At 49.3% G+C, this 16,370-nt stretch overlaps 1 protein-coding gene across 2 annotated transcripts in view; it reads left to right on the top strand.

Annotated features, from left to right (window-relative positions):
• Window positions 1–7,490: 7,490 nt before the first annotated feature.
• The window catches only part of LARP1 (La ribonucleoprotein 1, translational regulator), a 54,509-nt gene continuing 45,629 nt past the window's right edge, over window positions 7,491–16,370 (top strand). For both annotated transcript variants that reach the window (XM_082835457.1, XM_082835456.1), the window contains exon 1: window positions 7,491–8,317. In XM_082835457.1, the coding sequence (XP_082691583.1) occupies window positions 7,879–8,317 (439 nt within the window). In that variant the 5' untranslated portion in view covers window positions 7,491–7,878. The remainder of the gene's footprint in view (window positions 8,318–16,370) is intronic.

Here is a 16,370-nt window from a genome sequence, read left to right as displayed (position 1 = left end):
TGCTATCTCTGTTTCCTGTGGTGTGATGCAGGGGTCTGGAATGGGAGGGGAGAGACCTGGGCTCTGATCTTGATTCTGCTGCCCCAGAATCCTGGAGCAAGTCACTGAACTTCTGTGGGGCTCAGTTCTTCAGCTGCCAACTGGGGACATTCACATCTGTCCTCTCTCCGTGAAAGCCCTTTGGGAAATGCAGTGTGGTACAAATAGAAGGTGGGCTGCTGTGAGGTAAGGCATACCATAGGTGCTCAATAGATGACACCTCACTGACTATGTGGAGGGGATTTGCCATGATGTGGAGACAATACTCATAATACAATGTTAAGGGGGAAAAAAAGCAAAAAATAAAGCTGTTGAATGGGCAGTATGATCTCAATTATGTAAAATACAAACAGAAAACAGACTAGAATACACCAACTTGCCTATGATTGCCTCTGGGTTGTGAGCTTATATGTGGGTTTTGCTTTGCTAGACTTAAATGTTTTTTTCTACTTGCAAAAGTTAGCCCATTTTGTATTATATCTTATCATTTTTTTTAAATTTATTTTTTTTTTTGCGGTACGCGGGTCTCTCACTGCTGCGGCCTCTCCCGCTGCGGAGCAACAGGCTCCGGACGCGCAGGCTCAGCGGCCATGGCTCACGGGCACAGCCGCTCCGCGGCATGTGGGATCTTCGCGGACCGGGGCACGAACCCGTGTCCCCTGCATCGGCAGGCGGACTCTCAACCACTGCGCCACCAGGGAAGCCCTATATCTTATCGTTTGAAAGTATATCTGTAATTTATATTTATTATATATAATAAATATATTTATTATATACATTATACATTAAGTACATATATATTAAGTGTTTATATATAGATAAATATATAAAATTTAGCGCCCTTGACAGTGTTGCTTTGGTTACCAACACATTGATGTGATCAGGAGTGATCCTGCATCGTTCATTCAATCATTCCTTTGTCCAGAAAACATACTGGGGGCTAGCTGTGTAAAGGCAGCACTGATGGTTACTATAAGCAACACTAAGAAGAATGGGGTATAATCCTTGCCCACAAGAAATATATTATAATCTAGATGGAGGATGAGGCATATTTATAAGTAATCATAATTGAAGACAGAAAGCAGTAAATGCTTTAGGGAAATTGTCACTAGGAGTTAAGAGAGGGGAGAAATCTATTCGAACTATGGAGATTAAATAAGATTTTTGTGAAGAAGTTGGCATTTTGTGCTGAGCCTTGAAGGACCAGTAGAATTCTGGACAAGTGGAAATGGAAAGCCATCATTGGCAATAATTAAAGCAATGAAAGGTAATATTTACTTAGCATATACTATGTGTCAGGCATTGTGCTTTTAAATTACACACATTCTCTCATTTAAGGCTCACTGAAGCTCTGTGAGGAAAGTAGTAGTATCATCTCCAATTGACAGATGGGGAAACTGAGGCTTAGAGAGAGGATGGATATTTTCCCGAGGTCATGAGGTGGTCAAGCTGGGATTCACGCTCAGGACCTCACAGCTATGTCAGAGTGAGAGAAATAACATGACTTGAGACAGGAAAGCATGGGACCCACAGGGGATTAGATGGGAGCTTCCTAAAGGCAGGGAATGTGTGTCTTGCCCTCCTCTCCATGTCCAGGGCCTGGACAGTAGCTGGCACATTATAGATGCTTAATAAATATTTGTCGAAAGAAAGAATAAAACAAAGAGTGAGTGGTCCACTGTTGCTGGAGCGTAGGCCTGTGTGGCTAAAGGCAGTAGGACAGGCAGGGATGTGCACGCGGAGATTTTAAGCAGAGGCAGGGCCTGTCAATCAAAGAGCCAGAGAATTGGCTCAGGCAGTGTGGTAGGCTGCATGGCAGGGAGCAGAATTTAGTTGGTGGGGAAGCACATCAGGAGACCACTTGAGACAGTGCAGGAATACCAGGGAGGGGAGTGGGGCTGGGGGAATAGGCTGTGTAGGTGGAATGGCGTGGAAAGAGTCGTGGGATGGTGCCTGTCTCGAACTCAGTGGTGAACGTATTAAAAGTTGATTTTCTATCAGACCTTCTTTGCAAACCTGTCCTCCTCTTTTACCAGCCTCGTGGGGTGGCTTGGGCGGCCCCTGAGCCTACTTCCTCATCTGTAAAATGGGGATAATCGCACTTACAGAAAAGGGTTGCCCTGAGGGTTAACCGTGTATCATGGGAACAGTCAGTACCCTCCCCTACTCCTTAGCCCCCTTACATGTGAACTATTGCTTTTTGCATCTATTTGACAAGAGGAGATCTAGGCTCTTGTGAACTGAAGTAAATTTCTTGGCATGTGCCATAAGGCCCAAAAGTCTTCAGGTTTTGGAAAACACTCTCTAGCTGATACTGTTTGTTTGGCCAGTGCCCCTCCCTGTTTGGCCAATGCCCCTCCCCTCTCCACCCACTCTTCCATGTTGGTATAAAGAGGCCTCAAGCCCAGAAGCCCCTGGTATCAGAAGAAGATAAGTGATACGGCCCAAGTTCTTCCAGAAACAAAAGTTTCTTTGGAAAATCAAACTCAAAGAGGAATAAAAGTGAATGTCCAAGTATGTTAAATTTTCCTTCTGACCAAGCACAGGTAACAAGCACAGATAAAGGAACCATCCCCCTTTTACATGTGTTCCCCCCAGAAAAATAGTTTCAGGGAAACTGTATCTTTCTTTACACCCATAAGCTCAATGGGCAGGTATTACGCTTCCTGTTTTGTGAACAGAGAAATGGAAGCCCAGGAAGGCTCAAGAGGCTGCCCCAACTCATTCAGCAAAGCCAGAGACGGGACCGGGTTATAAACCAGGTCTTCTGTCTCTAGTCCCTCATTCAGCCTCCTTGTATCTCTTTAGGAAGTTGTCAGCACCAGGAGCAAACAAGCACATAATTATAAATAGGTATTTGGACCCACTTTATTTATTTATTTTAAAGCAAACGTTTCCTTTTCTTTTTTTAATTTAAATTTATTATTTATTTATTTATTTTTGGCTGTGCTGGGTCTTTGTTGCTACACGCAGGCTTTCTCTAGTTGCAGAGAACGGGGGCTACTCTTCGTTGCGGTGCGTGGGCTTCTCATTGTGGTGGCTTCTCTTGTTGTAGAGCACGGGCTCTAGGCGCACGGGCTTCAGTAGTTGTGGCACGCAAGCTCAGTAGTTGTTGCGCATGGGCTCTAGAGCGCAGGCTCAGTAACTGTGGCACACGGGCTTAGTTGCTCCACGGCATGTGGGATCTTCCCGGACCAGGGATTGAACCTGTGTCCCCTGCATTGGCAGGCGGATTCTCAACGACTGTGCTAACAGGGAAGTCCCTATTTATTTTTAAATATTTATTTATTTATTTGGTTGGTTGCACTGGGTCTTAGTTGCGGCAGGTGGGCTCCTTCGTTGCGGCTCGAGGGCTTCTTAGTTGCGGCACACGGACTCCTTAGTTGCAGCACGTGGGCTCCTTAGTTGTGGCATGTGAACTCTTAGTTGTGGCATGCATGTGGGATCTAGTTCCCTGACCAGGGATCAAACCCAGGCTCCCTGCATTGGGAGTGCAGAGTCTTAACCACTGTGCCACCAGGGAAGTCCCTGGACCCACTTTATAATTTTTATTTTTTAAGTTTGATTTTCTCTCTCTGTGTGTCTGTGAGTTTTAAGCCTAGGATGTGTTGAAGCCACGGGCACAGCACAAGCTGGTCTGATCCTGGGAATTCCCTGGTGGTCCAGTGGTTAGGGCTTGGTGCTTTCAGTGCCATGGGCCTGGGTTCAGTCCCTGGTGGGGGAACCAAGATCCTGTAAGCTGTGCGGCGTGGCTAAAAAAAAAAAAAAAAAAAAAAACAATGTTAGTCTGATCCGTGTTGTTTTCTGCCTAAAGCATATCTTGTTTAACAACTTCTTTTTTGGCTTGAGGTCACCTATTGCTTAATTACTTGGTTCCCCCCAATTAGAAATTACCTTTTGGAGAGACAGGATTCAAGTTGTTTAGTATGTTACCCAGTCCTATGTATTTGATGAGTTCATAAATACCTGTGGATATGGCAATGGAGGGAAGAGGGGCAGCCTTACAGTGTGGTATGGGAGGTAAAAACAGGCCTGGGAGTTAGCTGCTGCCTGGGACCCTAGGCACCCACCTTACTTTCTTTTTCTGAACTTCAGTTGTTTTCATTTGTAAACAAAGATAATAACAGCTCCAATGCCTGGCACATAGTAGGGACACAATAGATATTTGTGGAAAAAATTAATACCTATCTCATAGGGTTAATGTGAGGATTAAATGAGATAATGTATGTCAAGTATTTCTCATAGAACTTAGCATGTAGTAGTTACTTAATAAAAGTAGCTACTCTGAACAATTTGGTCATTAGTAGTATTTAGAACTGAATACATGCATATAGAATGCCACAGCAGGTCAGAAATTAAAAAAACAAGAACTGGACTTCCCTGGTGGCGCAATGGCTAAGAATCCCCCTGCCAGTGCAGGGGACACGGGTTCGAGCCCTGGTCTGGGAAGATCCCACATGCCGCGGAGCAACTAAGCCTGTGCACCACAACTACAGAGCCTGTGCTCTAGAGCCCGCAAGCCACAACTACTGAACCTGTGTGCCACAACTACTGAAACCCATGCTCCGCAATAAGAGAAGCCACTGCAGTGAGAAGCCCGCGCACTGCAACAAAAAGTAGCCCCCACTCGCTGCAACTAGAGAAAGCCCGCGTGTAGCAACAAAGACCCAATGCAGCCAAAAATCAATCAATTAATTAATTTTTAAAAAACTGAATTCAAATTGCAATTCCATCATTTCCAGTAGAAGAAGCTACTGGATTTAGGATCAGGAGATTCAGGTGTGAGACCTGACTCTGCCATGGACTAGCTGTGTGACCTTGGTTAAGGAACTTGACTTCTCTGAACTTCAGTTTCCTGAAAAACAAGGGGACTGAGTAATCATTAAGATTCATTTTTCCACTCTAACAGCCTCAGTTTAAGATGTGGTCTCATGCAGGTTACCTTCTCTTACATTCTCTGGCCCCAGTTCGCCCATCTGTAAAATGGCACATGAGTGTTTAGGAGCCCCTCTCTGGGGGCACGGCAGGCCCAGGGTGTGAAGATCTCAGTGCCCCTCCAGCCTGCACACAGGGCCAGGTGGTGCTCGTTCAGCTCAGACTGAATACTGGGTAGCCTGAACAAGTTACTTGTCCCCACAGAGTCCTGGTCCCCTCACAAAGTGTATGGGGGCACTTCTCCCCTCTACCTCCAATTATAGGAATATAGAATGACTTCCCTGGTGGCGCAGTGGTTAAGAATTCGCTTGCCAATGCAGGGGACACAGTTTTGATCCCTAGTCCGGGAAGATCGCACCTGCCGCGGAGCAACTAAGCCCGTGAGCCACAACTACTGAGCCCGTGCACCACAACTACTGAAGCCTGCGTGCCTAGAGCCCGTGCTCTGCAACAAGAGAAGCCACCGAAATGAGAAGCCTGCGCACCGCAACGAAGAGTAGCCCCCGCTCGTCGCAACTAGAGAAAGCCCGTGCACAGCAACAAAGACCCAACGCAGCCCCAAAAATAAATAAAATAAAAAATAAAAGGAATATAGAAAAGAATGACCAACAATGACCATTATGTCCCCTTTTAAAAAGTTCAGAGAGGTTCTAAGGTGGATCCTCTTCAGGAAATATTTATCAATAAATAAAATAAAAAATAGTGCATTCTGGTGACAATGTACAATAATTTACCTTCTGATCAAGGGCATATATAATGTAATTATGAAGAATCCTGCTTTAATTCATCAAGATCCCTTTAATCATTAGCTTCCTTGGTATCTCTTTTGAAGCAGTGGCCTCAGTCTCTATAACATACACAGCATTTTGACTGACATTGTCTCACTTGACTCCTCACAAAAGCTGAGACGGTAGAAGCAAGTCAAGCTTAATTTACCCCCATTTTTCCACCAGGGAAGGGAGGGCCCAGGGAAGTGCTGCAAGCTGGCCAAGGTGTGGAGGCCATGTTAGGGAAGAGTTGGGATTAAACATCAGATTGCCTGGCTGTGCCCAGGAGCACCCCTCCCCCAGTAGTCCTTGTTACAGCAACCCTACAACTGGCCTCACCCCTTGGGGGCAGTTTCAGGAAGCCTTTTAATAAGCTTTATCCTCTATCCAGCAGGTCGGGTGTTCTAATCCTTCTTTTGGAGATGGCTAACACTTTAGGCTGTTATGTCTTAAGCAGGTGGGATCACAGCCAGCCAGAGGCCAGGACTTCTCCAAGTGAAGTGTGGGACCACAAGCACCCAAGGGGTCTTGCTAGACATGCAGATTTCTGGATCCAATCCCAGACATGCCTGATTACAAATGCTTTGGAATCTGCATTCAAGGTTTTCCCTCATCATCCAAAGTAGCTGATCTAGGCTAACCTATGAGACAAGCACTTGTTTATCACTTAAGTTGTTTTACTGTCTCTTTCTCCACCTTAGAATGTAAATTATAAGTCTGGTTTATTTCCAAACCCTGTTTCCTAGAACCCCTACAGTAAATATTTAATTGAATGTGTACTAAAATTTGAAACTCCTGTCATACACCATTCCTTCATTTTACACTAGGGAAACTGAGGCCCAGCTGCTGCAGAGTTGGTAAGGGGCAGAACCAGGGTCAGGATAAAATCTCTCTCCAGAGTCCCAATCGGGCATTTATTTCTTCGTCTCTGCCCCAAGCAAGCCTCGTAAATGAAATCCACTTGAGAAAAAAATTTTATGCCCATAAATACTCGGTTTCGGAGCTTGGCCTGGTTGGGGTCTGTTGGTAATTTCCCGTTCATTTTCGTAGGCGCCCAATGCCCCCAAGGGTTAAGGGCCCGCCTTCCAGGCCGGGCGTCGAAACCAACTCCGGGCAGTGTCCCGGCCGGGGCCGCCTGGGAGAAGCCGAGTACAGTCCGCGGAGGTAAGGCCGGCTGGCCCAAGGTCACTCAGGCGGGGCCTGCAAGGGGCAGGCCCACGGGACGCCAGGGAGCCGTTAGCACCCACCTCCATCATCCTGTAAGTGGAGGGTGACATTAATGGCTCCCTTCTCGGAATCTGGAGCAGCCAACCTAAAGAGCGCGAGCAGGCCCGGCCGGCCGCGTGGCCCACTCCCATGTGCTCCACCTGCGGCCGCTCTCACGCGCTGGCTCTTTAAGACACTTCCCCCTCTTTACCATCCCTTCTCTCCTGCCCGGCTCGCTGCCCCCGCCCGCTCCCGAATTGCATCAGGCACGTGCTCGCCCCCGTCAGGTCTGAGTACCCCTCACCCACCAGCCCCGAGGTGCGCCGAGGAATCGGAGGCGAGGGGCGGGGCAAGGGGCGGGGCTGCGAGGCCCTGCGCGCGCGCTCCCGCCGCCTTCGCCCTCCCGTCGCCCACTGCCCGCTCCGGCGGGCGCGGCCCCGTTGCGCCTTCCCCTCCCCTTGCCCGCTGCGTCGCGAGGCGCGCGCCCGCCCGCCGCCTGCCGCGGATCGCGTGGTCAGCTCGGCTCGCCGCGCCTCTCCCCCGTCCGTCCATATTGCTGCAGCCCCCGAGCCGGGAAGCCCGGGCCGCCCCGGCGGCGGGGGGGAGGGAGGGACGGGACGAGAAGCCTGCCAGGCTCGGGGTGGGGACGCCTTGCGAGGAACGGGCGGGGGGGGACGCGCGCCGAGGAGGCCTGGACCGCATAGTGGGGGGCCTTCGTCCCCCCCCCCCGCCCGGCCAGCGGGCCTTGGATCTACGGCGGCTGCATCCGACCCGGAGGGGAGCCGCGCCTAGCGTGAACCCCGACCCTTCTCCGCCGGGACTGGGGCCCAGCGCCCCGGAGGAAGGCGTCGCGGGCGCTCGGAGAGCCAAGTTCGAGGCGGGGGAGGCAGCCTCGGGCGCGCCCGGCTTCTCCGGGGGGGCGGGCGCGCAGATGGCCACTCAGGTGGAGCCGCTGCTGCCGGGGGGCGCCCCACTCTTGCAGGCCGAAGAGCACGGGGGGTTGGTGAGGAAGAAGCCGCCGCCGTCGTCCGAGGGCAAGGGCGAGCCCGGGGCGAACGACGTCGGAGGGGGGGAGCCGGACGGCGGCGCCCGGAGACCTCGGCCGCCCTGCGCCAAGCCACACAAGGAGGGCACAGGGCAGCTGGAGCGCGAGAGCCCGCGGCCGCCGCAGCCGCCTGGCGCCGAGGGCCCGGCCGTCAGCGACGGGGAGGAGGGCGGCGGCGGCGAGCCGGCCGCTGGCGGAGGAGCTGCCGGAGCCGCGGGCGCCGGGCGCCGAGACTTCGTGGAGGCCCCTCCGCCCAAGGTGAACCCGTGGACTAAGAACGCGTTGCCGCCGGTCCTGGCCACCGTGAACGGACAGTCTCCTCCAGGTGGGTCTTTCTTTTTGGTATCCTGGGTCCGGGGCCTCTTCCGGGGACATAGGCGTCCCCTCCCCCAGCGGCCTCCAGGGCCCGGGGGTCCGCCGCTGGTCGTGGTGACTCGGGGTTTTTGTTTTTTATTATCTCCTGGCTCATTCGGGTCGCCGTGCCCTGTCCCCCAGCACACTCAGGAACCTGCCCCTGCCAGAGGGCCCGGCCTCCGGGAGGCTGCGGCCACCGCCTGGGCCGCAGCGGTTAGTGGGCAACGGCGTGGTCCGGGCCTACCTCGCGGGGAGAGGGTGGGCGCTGGTTTCGGTGAAAAGGGCTCTCTCCCCCTACCGCATGTTAGTGTAAGAGACGGTTTCCAGCCTGAACCTTCCTGGGGAAGCCCCCTCTTACCACTCCGCCCCATGCTTCTCGTTTTGGTAGCGTTGCGATCGTCCCCATGTTGTAAATGTTTAATAAGTATATGTCATAGGCAGCAAAACGCCCGGCAGTGAGTTCATACCGACCACACAGATTCGGGATTTAAAAGTTAACAAGTTTTGTTCTCGAGTAGATAGTATTAGGTGGTAGAATGGCCATTGGCGATGGGTTCAGGGGTCGGTTACGGGCAGAATGGGGAGAAGAGGAAACCCAACGTGTCATTGAATTCGGTGCTTTCCCTCCCTGATCCTGGGGACCTTCCGTCTTGAGAGGGAGCCGAATGGAGAGCGTGCGGGGCATCCAGTGAGGGGGAAATGTGAGGCGAGTAAGGGGGCATGCGGCGACGCGAGGGGCGTGTGGCGGCGGGGGAGGGAGTGGCAGGGCCGGGAGGGCGGGCGGGTGACAGTTGGGCGTCTTACGCCGCGCCGCCGACCCGCGGGCTGCTCGCGACCGCTCGGCCTGGGCGTTCGGGGCCCGCCTCGGCGCTCGGGGTGGAAGGCGGGTGCGGGCGGGCGGCGCGGCCAGGAGTGTGCGTGTGCGCGGGTGTGAGTGCGCGTTCCTCCTTCCCGGCATTCCTCCGCAGCCGGGACAACGTGGTGCCACCCCGCGCGGCGAGTGGCATGTGACTGCCGACCGGGGCTCCGCGCGCCCTCCCTCTCCCTTCTCGGCTTTGGGTCCTTTTGGACCCGGCCTCTTGGGGAAGGTGGGAAGTCCCCGCAGAGCGTTGTCAGTGGCGCTGGGGGGAGAGAGGCGGTGCAGAATATGGAGGTTCGGCTCGGCCTTCCTTTGCCAAAAATAGATCGTCGGCTTTGGTAGGGGGCGCGCCCGCCCTGCTCCCTTTGCCGGCGCGTATAGGCACAGTGGTGCTGGATTCTTCGGTTCAGGGTCTTTCTGTAGTGGTTCGGTGTTAAAACACGCTTGGAGCTAGAATGATGGCCTGTGGCCATAGCCGTATTGGTTTTTCAAAACTCCTCCCCTTCTGTAGCGCTGGTTGAGGCTGACTGGTTTAAACCATCAAAATGGGGAAAGGGAAGCTTAATGCCTTTACATTCAAGGGAATAGAATCCCTTGTAGTCCTAGGGGAACCAGAACAGCGAATTCTGAAAATGGCATGTTGTAATTTTTCTTTCTTTTAAGGTTGCTTCATTTGGAGGAGGGGACATTTGGCGTTTACTAATAGTACCTCAAACCGTGTTCTCTTCCTTTTGCCCTCCTCCCCTTCCCCCCGTTCCTTCCAGAACCCTCTTATGCAAAGGGCAGTGCTGAAACCTCCATTTTCTTGCAAATCCCTCCTGATCCACCCACAGAGGGAGGAATAGCAACTTTAAGACACTCTTTGGTCCTTCCCCCCTCTTTAAACTCAAGAAGGTATAATCATGCCCAGGAGAGAGCACTTCTCAGAAGTTTAAATGGGGCTACTCACTCTGGCTGCTGCTGCTTAGCTAATGGTGAACCTACCTTGTGGGTTTTACATCAGCATGACATCAGATGGTATTGGGTGCTTGAGCTGGCATTTTGTGCAAGTCCAGGGGCCCTTGATAGGGTGCATCACTGGGGTTATTGATCGTTGGAAGAGGACAGCTTGGCTGGCATCTCGCCTTTACCTCTGAGTTCTTAGAAAAGCCAACTTGCTTTAAGTGCCCACAGCAAAATTCTGAGTCCGGTAGATTTACTCTGTTCTTGTTAGGTAATAAAGTGTCTTGTCTACTCATTGGTTTTGAACTTGCAGAATAGTCTTTGACAGACAAACTCTGAATTCAGTAGCTTTTCTGTTTAAGCCAGTTGTTAAGGCTTGGATGCTTTTTGAGGGAGAATTTTGTGGTCAGGGTAGATGGTGGCACTTTCTTTGAAGTTTACGTGGATCACTAAGGCCCTTTTCCAGCCCTGATTTTATTTACAGCTTGGACAAGTTTAAATGAGACACCGATGGAATGACAGTGTGGTCTTGGGAAATTTTGTGTTCTGTGATGCATATGTTTTGGGCGCCTCATAAACAAGCCAAAAGCTTTCCAAAGCTTGCTGCAAATGCCTATTTTTAGCTCTCCTTTTGGCTCAGATGCTAGTATTTTAGTTCTTTAAGGGACACATGCAGTAACTAGTAATAAAAGATGTTTTGCTATATGCCCCCTTTCTTGCGGGGTTCTCTGGTCTGGTTTAAGCTTCTGTGTCTTAGTAGTTTTAAATCTTGGGATTTGCATTTTGGTTTTTTGTATTTTCTTCCCCTAGAATATTTTGAAAACATTAAATATTTTTTCCTTATCTTAGCCACAACTCTTTAAGTATGAGAGAGGCAAGATGTCTTAGTTAAAGAAGTGAGGGCTTCCCTGGTGGCGCAGTGGTTAAGAATTTGCCTGCCAATGCAGGGGACACGGGTTCGAGCCCTGGTCTGGGAAGATCCCACATGCCGCGGAGCAACTAAGCCCGTGAGCCGCAACTACTGAGCCTGCGCGTCTGGAGCCTGTGCTCCACAACGGGAGAGGCCATGACAGTGAGAGGCCCGCGCACTGCGATGAAGAGTGGCCTCTGCTCGCCGCAACTGGAGAAAGCCCTCGCACAGAAACGAAGACCCAACACAGCCAAAAATAAATAAATAAATTTTTTAAAAAAAAAGAAGTGATACATAGCAAAGGTTCTGGGACCAAAATTGCATGGGTTCAAATGCCAGCTCAACCACTTGCTTAGCTGTGCCTCCTGCAGGCTACTGAACCATTCTGTGCCGCAGCCTCTCCATTTGTATTCTAGAAATTAAATTATGTATCTGCCTCATGGGGCTATTGTGAGCATTCACTGTGATGATATGTGTGAAGTATTTAGCTTGGTGCCTGGCATGTGTTTTCTGTTGTACCATGTCTGGGAGACTGAAACTGTGGGATTTTCTGGGACTTTTTCTGGGTCTCTGTTTTCTCCACCTGTAAAATGAGGGGGTTGGAGAGTGTTGTACTTTCCTTTTCTGGCATTGTATTAGTACTCCCTGAAACATATGGGATCTGTCTCCTTAAAAGTGGGCTTTTGCTTATCCACAGACATGAAGGGCATGGTATGGATAATCTTAAAGGTTGATGACCCAAGTAATTGGCTGTTTTTTCTTTGGAATGTGTTATGATGAATGTTTTAAAAATAAGTTTTAATTTATTTGCCTTTCGTAAAGATTACTTTTTGGCGGAGTGTTCACGTGCTCTCAGGGCTGTGGGGAAAGGCGAGCCTAACTGAACTAAAAATTTGCTGTGGCTGGTGTACATGTAGTAGGTAGAGACTTGAGAGCATATCATCCCCACAAGCTTCCAGCAACCCTAGCAGGGAATCAGTGGGTTGATTGTCTGACACTTCTAACTTTGTGTAGTAAGAAAACACCAGTACTGTGATCTTTTTCTTCATTTCTCTTTAGAGGAAAGTCGGGGGCAGGGCCTGAGACTTGAATATTTATATTCTGGGCATCATTTTTTTCTGTGTCTCTTTGAAGTGCAGCTAACTGGTGACACAAAATAAAAAAGGGTTATAATCCCAGCTAACCCATGGCAACCCCAGGAATCTGCCACCACACTGAACTGGCCCCAAATAAACCTCCACTCCCAGTCTCAGTTTTCTTCCTGGGTTTGGGCCCTTTCCCATCTTCCCTCCCCCACCAACCCCACAACTGGTTGTACTCTGTGGGGCATCCATGTGGATCAGTCAGTCTTCGTAGCATGAAGACCTCACGGTGTCAGAGCTACTTCAGACCCTGGCTCCTTCCTTCCTCACCACTAGAAGTGGACTGGGTGGAATTACACAGTCTGTAATTTTGAGTCCCAGCTTTGCTTCTAACTTGGTGTGCAATCTTGGGCAAATTACTCAGCCTCTCTAAACCATTGTTCCTTCCTCCTCAAAATGGGAGTAATGGTAGTAACTATTTCATAGGGTCGTGAAAATCAAGATGTTTAGCATAACCTTTAGCTTAATGCCAGGTACAGAGCATCTAATAAGTGCTAGCTATAATAAATGATCACCATTGTTAGTAGTGTTCATTTCACTTGTAATTCTGCTTGTGTCCAGCATTGTGGACGCTAGCAACCCCCATACTTTCTCTGTACCTGTGTTTCTTCATCTGTAAAATGAGGGAATTGGAATATGTCTTCAAAGTTTTTTTAGTATCAAAAACACTTTCTCCGATAAACCCCTTCCTCACAAAAGAAACCAAAGCAGAGCCTTTTATTATTATTATTATGTAAGTTTCAGGTGTACAACAGTAATTCCCAATTTTTACAAAGCAAAGCTTTTTAAGTGTGTATATTCGTATCTGCCATAGTGGTTAAGAACTCCAGTTTTGAATCCAGGTTCTGTGAGTGCTGGAGATACTCTTCTGGCTTCAGGAACCTGAACCAATTGCTTGGGGGTTCATATCAGAGCAACCTGTGTAGCAACCAGGCATTAAGTGCCTTACAATGAATGTGGTAATAGAAAGTACACAGTGCTGTCTATAAAAATTGCCTCCACCAAATAAAAATTGAACCCACACCTAATAGAACCATAGGTCTGTGAGGTTAGAGGAACGCATTGATTGACCATGAGGTAGCAGTTATCCAATTTCTGAATGTGAGAAATTCTACAAGACAGATTATCTTGTCAATAAATAAGTGGCGTTCAAAAAAATACAACAAACTAGTGAACATAACAAAAAGAAACAGATTCACAGATATAGAGAACAAACTAGTGGTTACCAGTGGGGAGAGAGGGAAGGAGGGAGGGGCAATATTGGGGTAGGGGGTTAAGAGGTATAAACTACTATGTATAAAATAAGCTACAAGGATGTATTGTACAACACAGGGAATATAGCCAATATTTTATAATAACTATAAATGGAGTAGAACCTTTAAAAATCATGACTCACTGTATTATCTACCTGTAACATATAATATTGTACATCACGTTCAGTTAAAAAAATAAACATTTTTAAAAGAGGGAACTGTTATGGATGAAGAGTTGAGACGTTAGTCAGATGCCTCGTGTGGATCTTGTTTGAATCCTGATTCGAACAAACAGGCTATAAGAAGAAATTTTGGTGTCAATTGAGGATAACTGATCAGTTTAGATTATATTAAGGAATTATTTGTCAAGGGTGATAATGGCATTATGGTTGTTTTTTGTTTGTTTTAAACTCCATAGCTGGTTACATTGTGCACCTCTGGCAAATAACTGTTAGGTTGGGCTTGGTAAATGAGGGCTTGAAGCTCTTTTCCTGTAGTTCAGATCACTTTCTTCTCTTGTGAAGAAAGCACGCAATTAGGACACCCTCTGAAGGGGAGAAGGGAAGGAGGCCTTCTCCAGGAACCTTCAGCTGCCTGCCCCCTGTTCTGGGCAGGGAGTTTGAGTTTTACCCTAACCGGGAAATGAGTGCCTGTTAGGGAGGGAGAGGTGCTTTGGAGGTGGTCCTAGGCCCTTGGCAGGTAGGGGGCAGTCTCAGCAGTCCTGAACTCTGAACCTCCCAGGGTTGGGGGGCGGAGTGGAGGGGGGATTTTCTTGGCTGACCCAGCCCCTGTCTGCAGTGGGACCTAGGCTAGAGTAAGTATTTTAGAGCTGTTACTCAGCACTCTTTCCCTCTCTGTGGGAGTCGGGCAGGGAGAGGAGGCGGAATAGTGGACCTGAAACCACAAAAACCTCTTTACCACGCAGAGCTTGGCAGATGGGAGTGCCCCTGTTTGCAAAATCCCAGACAACCTAAAAGGGGGTAATGAGGGTGTTGGGGCCTCCAGAGGGCTCACAGACCTCCCTGGCTCGTCCAGAGTGATCTAAGGGAGTGGCCAGGAGAGAGGACAGTTTTCCTGCTGGGGGTTTGTGAAAGAAAATAAGTTTTGATAACTGGCTAATGAAAGCACAGGAAACAGCGAGGTGAAGGAGCACAGGGGTAGGTGATGGGATTTAAATCAGAACATGCTGGTTTTCTTGTTCCCAGAATGGGAGTAACCCCTATGCTGAGGTTGTTTTGAGGATCAAATTGATACCTCGTTGTGGGGTAGCCCAGTTCATGACTTAAAATGTCCCACACAGATAGATGTAAGTGGTTTAGCTTCCAGAAGATGCATTCCAAAGCCAGGTTCAGTTGACCCTTGAACAACACGAGTGCATGGGTCCACTCGTGTGGATTGTTTTCCATAAATACTTCAGTCCTACACTCTCCACTGTTGGTTGAGTCCTACACTCTCCACTGTTGGGTTGAGTCCATGCTCATGCAGAACCGCAGATAGGGAGGAACAGCAGATAGCCCGCACAACCTATAAAGTTACACATGGATCTTCCACTGAGCTGGGGGTTGGCGCCCTAACCCCGCGTTATTGAGGGTCAACTGTATATGTAGTTTGAGGTAATTACCCATTCTGAGGGGTTATCCATGCCTTTCCTAAGTGAGGATGGATAATCTGGAGTTAACTTCATTGTCAAGCAGTGCTATGTAATAGTTACCAGGGCCAACTGGCCAATTTTTCGTGGCAGATAGCCTACGGTATCTCCATGAGGGACTTTCCCAGAATCAGAGGGACAGTCTTGATGTGGCACTTTGCCTTTGTGCCTTTGGACTGGCAAAGCCGGTGTGGAAGGTGAGGTGTGTGGGCTTTTCTGATGAATTTTGTAAAGCCGGCCACATAAATCTGACACACAGTGAGGGGCTTCGCCACCTCAATCTGAGGTATTATTGGTAAACCCAGATGGCCCCTCCGTCGGAGGCCTGTGTGCAGGGTACTTTGGAATAACCCTCCAAGCTTGTTGTGGTAACCACCTTCCCGTCTGAACATACATTCCAGCAACTCCAGGTAGCCTTTTCTCTTCCTTCCTTTAAAATGAAGTTCTAAGCTTTTCAGAGGAACTGAATTCAGTCCCACAGTTACCAGGAGCCATCTGGATGCATGGTCCGCCTGAGCTCTGGTTTTTGCTCTCCTTTCCACATACCCTAGCTTACTGAAGCTCCTGATAACCCCACTATAAGTAATAGTGATATTGCAATTATCCTGTGTAACCTGCTCAGCCGGTGCTCTTTTTATCCCCACTTCACAGATGAGGAAAGTGAGACTCAGGAGAGATTAATAAGCAGCTCTGTCCTTCTGATTGCTCAGACTAAAAACCTTGGGGTCATTCTTGGCACCTCTATTTCTCTGTCACCTCACATCTAATTTACCATTACATCCTTTTGGCTCCAAAAAACTGTGACCAAAGCTAAATGCTTTCTTTTTACCACCTCCTTGGCTGCCAGCCTGGTCCACATACCATTACTGCTCAGCTAGAAGGTTGCAGGAACCTCTGAACTGGTCTCCTGTCACTCCTGCTTAAAGTCCTCTCATGGCTTCAATAGCGGAGTAAAATTCAGAGTCCTTAGCGTTTCTTCTTGATCTGGCTCCCCAGACGTCCCCTTGCCCTGACCTTCAGCTCTGACTTCATCTTTTACCACTTTGCTCTTCCAACAACATTGGTCCTTGCTTTTCCTGGAGCATGTTGTGCACCCTCCTGCTTCAGGGCTTTTGTTCTGCGATGCTCTTCCCCCAGATAGCCGCATGGGCCACACCCTCACTTTCTTCAGGTTCCTGTTCCATTCATTGAGATGGAGAGGCCTTCCCGGACCACCCTATATTAAATAGCAAGCCTGCACCCCATACTGTCTATCCCCATCCCTTTACCC

Source organism: Leucopleurus acutus (genome assembly GCF_964270905.1).
Source record: "Leucopleurus acutus genome assembly, chromosome: 3".
In the NCBI taxonomy this organism is placed as follows: domain Eukaryota; kingdom Metazoa; phylum Chordata; class Mammalia; order Artiodactyla; family Delphinidae; genus Leucopleurus; species Leucopleurus acutus.
The sequence above is the reverse complement of the archived record's forward strand: the minus strand, read 5'-3'. Positions and strand labels throughout refer to the sequence as shown.